General features: G+C 43.0%; 1 protein-coding gene across 1 annotated transcript; it reads left to right on the top strand.

Moving 5' to 3' along the window:
* The first annotated feature begins 4182 nt into the window (after nt 1-4182).
* LOC123231980 (ly6/PLAUR domain-containing protein 2-like) lies at nt 4183-8720 on the top strand. Its single transcript, XM_044658307.1, has 3 exons — nt 4183-4251; nt 6248-6367; nt 8108-8720. The coding sequence occupies exons 1-3, from the start codon at nt 4194-4196 to the stop codon at nt 8317-8319; spliced, it is 390 nt and encodes a 129-aa protein (XP_044514242.1). The 5' UTR covers nt 4183-4193; the 3' UTR covers nt 8320-8720.
* The last annotated feature ends 1358 nt before the right edge of the window (nt 8721-10078 follow it).

Raw genomic sequence — 10078 nt, 5'->3', positions numbered from 1 at the left:
AAATCGTATCCCCATTTAACCATGTGATCAAGCAGTTGTTTTTCTTCTGTATCACTCAATCTTCTTGATGCTTTAAAAGTTCTTTCTGGTGCCTTTACTTTAGTATTTGTTGTGAGACTTCAGCCCCCCTGACCCAGCTCATAAATAAACCACAACAGCTTGGTAGTCATCCATCATCTATATTCTATATTTTAACTTTTATAAATCTAAGTTGGTCCTATGCATTTCCTGGGAAGCCATTTCAGTCTCTTTTGACAACTCCTGGAGCCAAATATTCATTTCAATATCCTGATTTAGCCTCCCTGAGACTTAGTTTTCTCTCTTCTAAAAAATGAAGGATTTCCAGTTATAGGTCTCTGATTCAATGAGTCTCAGTCACTGCCTTAATACTCCACCTCAAGGGATGCCCTCCTCCCCTCTCCTCCTAAGCCGGAGCCCTAGCCCTGACCCCAGGGTGCTCTGAGTTCAGCCTCCGTTCAATGACTGAGAAAGACTGGGAGGGGAGGGAAGGCCAGGTTTCAGGCGAGGATTAAGGGAGGAGGCCTTAGGTTGAGGTTTAGTTCCCTAGCAGGTCCCTTTTCACCAAGTGTAGCCCAGAGCCCAGTTACATTCTCCACACCCAGGATGGGCAGGTGGAAAGCATCAGCTGTGCCCAGGAAGTGTACAGATTTCAGGGAGGTGGAAAATGGGATTGTGTGCCTACTTGAGAAGGGAGTGTCTTGGAGGGCCCTAAGCATGTCAAATAAAGGTGAGGCCCATTGGAAAAAGAACTGGGTGGGTGAGACCCACAAAGACAATGGAACTGCAGATCCCTGCTAGGGGCCCAACAAGGGAAGAGGGCATCCCCAAAAGGTCCCTTTACCCAATGAACATGAAGGTATGGAAGAGTCACCTTACAGTAAGCCAATCAGTCAACCGGCATTTATTAAGTGTTCATTATGTGTGAGACAGTGAACAATGTAGTAAACATTAATACAACCAAATATTGTAGAGGCAGAGAAAAAGAGGGAACATTTACAGGGGTCTGGACCAGCAGATGAAGTTTCTTCTTCTATAAGAGACCTGAGGACCCTTGAAGTGAGTATCTTGACTCCAAGATTTGTTTCTTAAAGAGATTATTTCCCAACCTGGGACACTCGCACTCATTTTATTTACTTCCCCACTTCCCCATCCCAGGTCTTTTTGTCAAATGCCATTTCTCAGTTCACTTTCTCTTTTTCCAGAAAGCTTTTCCTGATTACCACTCATATGGGTCCAGGCAATTTTGTTCCTCTAATACATGCATTCTTAACCATTTTTATGTCTTGGACCCTTTGGGCAGACTGATGAAGCCTTCCGATCCCTTTTCAGAATAATATTTTTAAATAATTGAAAGAAATTTTCAATTTCGGTGAGAGATCAGTGAAAATAAAGATGTCGTTTTTTTTTTTTCTATCCAAATTCACAGACATCTGAAATCTCTCTGTGGATTCCTTGAGTCTCTACTCTAATGCTAAATAAACCAAACAGGTCACAATATTTTCTGGTTAAATCCTACTTTTCCTATGCCTGTGTTTGTGCCTCGTGTGACTCTCATTGTTGTCCTTTGTACTCAAAGAGGACCAAAATGACATCACAATGTCAGGTACAGTGATTCCAACTGTGGCTGATCAGACCAATACTTGGGGGACTCATAATTAAGCAGGATGCTTCCTGATGACAAGACAGAGATCAAGACCCCTTTGGGTTTGGCCCTTTGGGATAGCCCTCTGCCACCCTCAAAGTCAACCCTATCCCAGCCTCCCAGAGGCAACCTTAGCATATAGTTTGGGGGAGGGTAGAAACCAGAGACAAAGTGAATTGAAAGCAGAAGAGAGAAAACCAATCCATCAATAAGCATTTATTTATCAGCTACTATGTGCCAAGCACTGTGTCAGGGGCTATGGATATAAAGACAAAAATGAAAGACTTCCTATTCTCAACAAATTTATAATCTCTCAAAGGGAGAAAAGCACACAAAAAGACATATACAAAATACATCTGGGATAGACTATGCAATAATGTACCTTGGTGCCTGGAATGTAGAAGAAAAGAACCCCAGAGAAAGAAAATGGGGTGGTGAGGAGCCATCTCATCTGGTTGTGTGTTCTTGCTAACATCTTCTCCTGTGATGTCACAGGGACCTGGGCATTTGGGGTAGTCTATACTAGGCTAAGTCCAAACCCACTAAGGCTTTGGAGAAATGTTAAACAAACCCCCCAGCCAACAGGTAGGTCTGTGTTCCCTCACTCTGTGGTGGCAAAAGTCAGATCACACTTGTATCGTAAAATCACAAAATCAGAGAATACTAAGCCCAATTGGTACCTGAATAGAAATTCTCTAAATACAATAGCTTTCAAACATTTACAATATGATGTTCCCAAATAGTGAATCGGTCTCATTTTATCAATGAAGAATCATCCACTGAGTTTCTGTTATATATCAAGCACTGTGCTAGTTGCTGGGGATATTAAGATTAAAATGAAAGAGACTCTGCCCTCAAGGAACTTACATTCTGCAAGAGGGCATTCTATAGGATGACCACAGAAAAATAAACTAAAAAGTAAACTGAAGAAATGCAAGGTAATTTTGCTGGGGGTATCTAGCAGCTGAAAAGAATCTATAAAGGCCTCATGTGGAAGGTGGCATTTGAATTGAGAGTTAAAGAAAACTAGGTATTCAAGAGGCAGCATGGAAGGAGTGCATTCCTGACCTGGAGTAGTCTGTGCTAAGGTACAGAGATAAGAGATCTCAGTTTAAATGTCTCCAGTAAGGAGGACTCACTATATTCCAAGGTTGATAATTCTCCTTTCAGTTAACTTTAATTTTAAGGAAAATTTTCTTGCATAGGGACAAAATAGGCTTCTTTGGAATTTCCTTTAGGTTTAGTTATGCCTTCTCAGCCACAAAATAACAAAAGGAAGAGGAGGAGAAAAAGAGACATAGATAGAATAAGGAAGAAAGGAAAGAAAGAAAGAATAAGGGAAGAAAGGAAGGGAAAAAGAAAGAAACAAAGAAAGAAGAAAAGAGATAAAGACAATAGAAAACCAATACTTACAACAACTCTATTCAAGAAAAACAGCTCCACGCTACTCATTGATAATACTAAGAAGAATAAAACAATAATGATAAAAATGTAAATATAATTATAGCTAACATTTATATAACAGCTTGAGGCTTGCAAAGTATTCTGCAAACATTATCTCATCTGATTTTTGTAAATTCCTGTGATGTAGGCACTAAAGTTATTTCCCCAATTTCATTGGAATTGAGGCTTAGAAAATTGTGACCTCAAAGGATTGCAGAAATAATAGGGTCCTTAGAGGTCACCAGCCCAACCCCAACATCTGGTCACATAGCTTATGTGTCAGAGGCTGGTCTTCCTGAACTGAGTCCAAGGTTGTTTTTTGTTGTGTGTTTGTTTCCACCCACCTTATCTTTGTATCCCCTCAATAGAATGAAAACTCTGAACCACCAAATTTTAGTGCTGGAGGGACCTCTGAAGCCATTTCAGCCAAGTGTCTACCCTAAACCAAGCCCTTCCTTCCTTCCTTCCTTCCTTCCTTCCTTCCTTCCTTCCTTCCTTCCTTCCTTCCTTCCAGAATCCCCTCTACTGTATCCCTAACTTGTGAGTATTCAGCCTCTGCTTGAAAACCTCTAGCAAAGGGAATCTACCACCCACTGAGGATGATATTCTGTTGGGACAGTCTTGAAGACAGGGACTACTTCATTTTTTTTTTTTTGTATCCTGGGAACCTACTACAGTGATTCACACAAAGTAACCCTTAACAAATGATTACTAAATTTCATTAAGATGCAGATGGAATAGCTTCAGGAAAGCATTTACCAGTGCCTAGCCTCTTAGATGAAGTGGGCACTGTTTTGGCAAGATACCAAGCCCGAAGGGACAGGTGCTGGTCCCCAGCCTCTAGGCCAGCCCAACTCTTGAACAGGCCCATGAAAAAAGAGAGATAGAGGAAGGGAAGGGGGAGGTCCTGGAAACTAGATAAGGCTAATCCTCTTAGAGAACAGGTTTCTCTACTCTTTTCTCCTCCTCCTCCTCCTCCTCTTATTCCTCCTCCTCCTCCTCCTCCTCCTCCTCCTCCTCCTCCTCCTCCTCTCTGAATAAGCATACTGTGGATATCTGGGAGACACTGGGCACAAGCAAAAAGACCATGTGGGCATCAAGGCTGCTACTTCTGACTGTGACTACTGCTGCATTCGGGGAGCTTGGTGAGATGGGGATGGGACTAAGACTGAATGGGATGGGGAGAGGGAGTAATGAAGTAGGCTCAAGAGCCTTCTTGGGCCAAGGAGAGAACTCCAGAATGGGTTTAAGTGAAGAATTCTTTTCATTCGCAAGATTCTCCCCACAAGCTCCTGAGCAAGCTGAGAGAGAGAGAGAGAGAGAGAGAGAGAGAGAGAGAGAGAAGAAAGATCATGCCCCATATACCTGCCATTCACTTTTTCTCCCAGCACTCTGGATGTCCTTAGCCCATCTGTTTCAAAGGGAGACAAAGACAGAAACAGAATAAATTGCAGAAGAAGCTGGGAAGGAAACCTAGGGGAACAGAAGGGAAAAATAATGGAAATAAAGAATAGATATCAAAATGGAGATATAAAGAGAGATGGAGATAGTGGAATGGAAAGATGGAGTGGAGGCAAGAAGAAAAGAAGGAGAGAGAGAGGGAAGGAGGGAAAGACTATATGTACCTATGTCCCCTTTCAGATGGAGATACAAAAAGATGAATTAAAAGATGATGATATAGAAATATGGAGATAGAATTACACTTAATGAGTTTAGAGCTTAGGTTAGATAGGAAGAAAGATGAAAAGAGAGGAGGATCACGAGAATCAGTCTGTTTGAAGGGAAGAAGTGTGAGATGAGGTGAAAAGGTAGAATAAGGCCAGACCAAGGAGGGCTTTGAATGCCTAGAGCAACAGTCGGCAACCTTTTTGGCCATAAACACCTTCGGAAGGAGGAGGATGGAGGCAGAAGGCACTGGAATATGGGGCGGGGGCTGAAGGGGCCCCTGGGGCACATCCTGGGGCTCTGCCCGGACTGGCCGGTCAGGAAGTGGAGCCAGATATGGCTCGAGAGCCATACGTTGCCAACCCCTGGCCTAGAGTCTTAACTTTAGCCCTTAGGCAATAGGGTGCCATTGAAAGTATTTAAGAAGAGAGTGACAGGTAGTGTACATGATGGCTTGGAGGGGAGAAGGTAGGGAACCAGATAGGAAGAATATTCCAATAGTTAAGGTAGGAGATAACAAAGAGACCTTTACTAGGGTGGTAGAAAAGGGATCAGAGAATATAGGCAGCATTCGTAGAATCATCTAGTAGAATCTGTGAATCATCTGGGATCAGTGGAATGAGAAGAGATAGGACTATAACCAGATCCAAAATATTTTCCCTCTTTTCCCTGGGGGAAAAGGGGTTAACCAGAGAGAGTGGTGCCTCACCCAAGTCACACATGAAGGGGGCAGGAGATCTGGTTGAGTCTCCATGAGATGCCTTGCTTGTTGTTGGTTCGTTAGTGCTGAGGCTGGATCAGGTTTCAAGGAGGGAAGGGGAGAGAATGTATGGAGAGAAGGGTACAGACTATTCCTGATTTGTTACTTTCCACTGTTTACACAACACACCTCCACTTCAGAGTTCTTGCCCCAAAAGACAAAGGGGAACACTCTCTTTTCCCTTAAGAGACCCATTTCTTCTTTTAATTCCCCACTTTCACCCAAACTCCAACATCCAAGATCTTTTTAGTTTTAGATGGTCAGACTAGGAGGGGTCTTAGAAAGCATCAGCTCAACACCACCCCACCCCCATTTGATGCAGAGGAATTCCTAAGCTCAGAGAGATGAATGGACTCACCTTCAGATGACAAAGCAAACCAGAGGCAGAGCCAGGACTGAGCCTAGGTTCCTTGATTCCCAATCTGGACACAACAGAAGGCTGGCTCAGAGTCTCTTCCACTCAATGGATAGCTTCTAGACTGTAGGAGCTATTTCCCTCAGACCCATAGCTCCCATGGTAAAAGATCTATGTCACCTTTCAGAGTCTGGGAGTTCTCTGAGGTCAGAAGCCTCATCTTCACCTCCCACCCCTTAGATCAGAAGCTCCCTGTGGACAGGAAACATATTGTCCTCATCAGGCTTGGGGTTGAGGGTTAGAAAGACCCAGGGTGTTAAGGAACCACTACTTGACCACCCTCCTTCCTTCTCCCAAGTAGCCTTCGCCTTGAAATGTTACAGCTGCCAGCAGCCCACCAACATCTCCAAGTGCACCACCATTGCTACCTGTGCCCCTGAGGAGACCATGTGCAAGACAACCATGTATTCTCTGGAGGAAGGTGAGGAGAGAAGTCAAGGTCCAAGGATTTCTGGAGGGGGGAGTCCTCATGTGACAGATCTGGGACAAAGCCAACAAAACAATGCAGGAAAGAAAATTTCCATGGTGTAATTCCAGCTGTCCCACAATGTCAATGGGGTTAGTAGAAAAAAAATCTGGCCCTGGAGTCAGGAAGTATGATTTGAAATCCCAGTTTCCCCATTTTATTAGCCAGGTGTCTTTGACCAAGATATAGAACCTCTTGGGGGTCTCAGTCTCCTCATCTATAAAATGGTGACTCGACAATATTTGTTAAGCCTTTATAATGGAAAGAGCATTGGGTTTGAGATCAGAGGGCCTGGGTTTGAATCTAGTTCTATTCCATACTACCTGTGTGACTTTAGGCAAGTCCTCTTACCTCCCTAAGCCTCATTTTCCCATCTCTAAAATGAAAGGACTAGACCAAATAGTATCTAAAATCTCTTTCCAGCTCTAAATCCTAGGACCCTTTATAGTCTCTGCTATCAGCAGAGGTAGGGATTGTGGGTTGTAGGAGTTTGGGTGAGAGGTGGCAGAAAGAGAGAGGGGAGAGAATGAAGAACAAAAACAAGTGTGATATACCTTACAATAAGTATGCTATAACTCTCTGGGCCTCCCCTTCATAGGATTATAAATTTAGAACTGGAGGGGATTTTAAAGGTCATCTAGTCCAACCCCTTCATTTTATACATGAGAAACAGGGATTTATCTGGCCAAGATCACACTGGAAGTGACAGTGCTAGGGTGTGAATCCAGGTTCTCTGACTCCAAATACAGTACCCTTTACCATGGGATGATTTTAAATGATGAGGTTGGACTGCATGACTTCTAAGGTCCCTTCTTACTAAATCTATGATCTTATGATGACAAATGCAACAAGGGCAGAAAAGAAACATGGGATCCTGGGAAAAATCTGAAGATGGAGAAAATATCTTCACTTAGGAAGAAGATTCACAGAAGCCTTCCTTGAGATGTCACATGAAGGAAGATGGCAGCAGTCATTTGTAAAAGAGAGGAGTCTAGGAATGGGGGATGACCTGCGTAGAAACAGGAGGGGACAAGAAAAGGCTGTTATTGTTCAGAGAGACTAGTAGTGTACATGATGGCTTGGAGGGGAGAATGGGGGGGGGGCTGGGAAGGAGAATATTCCAATAGTTTAAGTAAGAGATGACAAGAGTCCTTTAACTAGGATGGTTCATCTTCCTAGTCCAAATCTGGTCAGACATTTACTAGCTGTGTGACCCTGGGCAAGTCACTTTACCCCATTTGCCTCTCAGTTTCCTCATCTATAAAATGAACTAGAAAAGGAAATGGCAAACCATTTCAGCATCTCTGCCAAGAAAACCCCAAATGTGGTCCTGAAGAGTCACGATACAACTGAAAACGACAACATTTGAACAAAAACACACCTCTGATTTTACCATGGGAAGTCAAAAAGAATGTTCAACTCACTTGATAGAAATTTGTTTTCTCTCCTTCTTTGTTGAGACTGTACCCAGTCCATCTAGGAATTGTTAAGAGAATACTCAAGAGCCCCTGAGCACTGTGGGTAAAAGGAAATCCAAGCATGATTGAGTCTAGTCATATTGAGTCCAGGATGACTTCCTGAGGGTTTGGTGGTCAGAGGCTTGTATTAACAGAGGGGAATATATCAGGGAATGGGAATTTGATGGGTTGGGCTGGAGCCTCCTGACTTGTCCATTATTCCTTACTCTCATTGCAGTGTACCCCTTTGTGGGAGATGCCACAGTCACAAAAGCATGTGCCCAGAGGTGTGAGCCCTCAGATGTGGATGGCATCGGTCTCACTCGACCTGTCTCATGCTGTAATCAAGACCTATGCAACACAGATGGGGCTGCTGCCCTGACAGGCTTTTGGGGGGTGGTCTTTACCCTCCTCTTCTTCACCTTCCTACTCCTATACACTAGAATCTAAAGGGATAGGGTTGGACAAATGTTATTACCTCTTTGCTTCCTATCCTGAGTGTTTCCCTTTCAGTATTCAGCTGTGAGATAGTCTCCCTAACCGTAGCTCTCTGCTAGCCTTTCAGCTGTGGATTGTGGGAAAGAAGAATGTCACCAGCCTGAGAGGGGAAAAAATGGAATTTTCATCTTCAAGAATCTCCACTCTGAGAGAGAGACTCAACTCTGACCCTCAGAGAGTCCCTGGTTTGAGCAGAGTAGAAATATTCTTGTCTCCTTTCTAATCCTCTTTATCTTTCACTGCTTTCAGCCTCAGCTTTCACATCTATAAAATGAGGATGTAGCATCTACCTCACAGGGTTGTTATAATGGTCGAATGGGATAAGACATGTAAAGTACAGTACTTACAAAGCATAAATTGGTACCTAAATCATACAGTCGGCTATTATTGTTATTATTATCTCCCCTCTTTTCTCCCCTCACTCCTTTCTATCTCTGATTTTGTCTCTTTCTCTTGGTTTCTATTTTTGCTATCTGGTGATCGTCTCTGTCTCCATTCTAATTCTTCTCTTCTGACATTTAAAACTGCCCTTTGGTGAAATAGATGGGCACATCAGTCATTCCTGTCAGTGGAGGCCTTCAAGCAAAGATTGAATGACCACTTGTCAGGGGCATTTTGGAGGGAATTCTTACTCAAAAGTCAAGTTCCTCATCTGTAAAATGGACATAAAAATAGTTGCATTATCTACTTCAAAGAATTGTTGTGGAGAAAGAGTCTCATGAACCTAAAAGCCCTATGGAAATATGACTTCTAATATACACGCAGACACTGGGAGCACAGGATCTCTTAGCCCCAAAGACACGAAGATTCACACATGCACAATCATAGATAAATGTTTACATGAAGAAGAATCCTCAGCATTTCTACATGGGTAAAAGGTTTGCAGACCACTTTACACATAGCATCTCTTTGTTCAACACAAGAACAGGTCCTATTATACTCATTTTACAGACAAGGAATTCAAGACTCAGAGATTAAACCATTTGACCATGGTCACCTAGTTAGTAAATGTTAAAGGCAGAATTTGAACTCAGAACTAGCTTGACTCCAAGTCCAGCACTCTCTCCACTATGCTAAGTTACCTCCCCAACAAAGTTTCCCAGATCTGCCTTTTACTTGACCTTGGAAGAACAAATACAGACTTAATGTAGATACATAAGCAGACACGGTCACAAGTATTCACACAAGAAGACATTCATAGACATGTACATCCCAATACAGAAGAAGGAGGGTAGGTAGAGGATGGAAAAGTTGTGTTGGTGGGGGTGGGAAGGGGCAGTGGAGAAATGGGTCTAGACCCCTGACTTTGCCTCCTTGCCCAGCAGTCCATCCAGTGAGCTAGTCAGGTAAACTATGAGCAAAGGAGCTGCCAACTCCCAGAATGACATCAGGCTAAAAAGAAGGGTCTGATCTAAGTACAGATGATTTTAGGTTTATGAAATTCATTTTATACAAATTAAACTTTAAAGAATTCTAAAAGAAATTAGCGTTCCAAATTAGGATACCTATATTAACTTTACAGAACTGTGCTCTCCCCCACTCCTTTCCCCTCACTCCCTTTCCTCTCTCTCCCTCCCTCTCTCCTTCTCTCCTTCCCTCCTTCCCTTCCTCCCTCTCTCCCACCACTCCCTTCTTCTTCTTCTTCTTCTTCTTCTTCTTCTTCTTCTTCTTCTTCTTCTTCTTCTTCTTCTTCTTCTTCTTCTTCTTCTTC

The sequence above is a fragment of the Gracilinanus agilis genome, chromosome 1 (assembly GCF_016433145.1).
Source record: "Gracilinanus agilis isolate LMUSP501 chromosome 1, AgileGrace, whole genome shotgun sequence".
NCBI classification, from domain to species: Eukaryota; Metazoa; Chordata; class Mammalia; order Didelphimorphia; family Didelphidae; genus Gracilinanus; species Gracilinanus agilis.
This window is presented reverse-complemented; position numbering and strand designations above follow the sequence as displayed.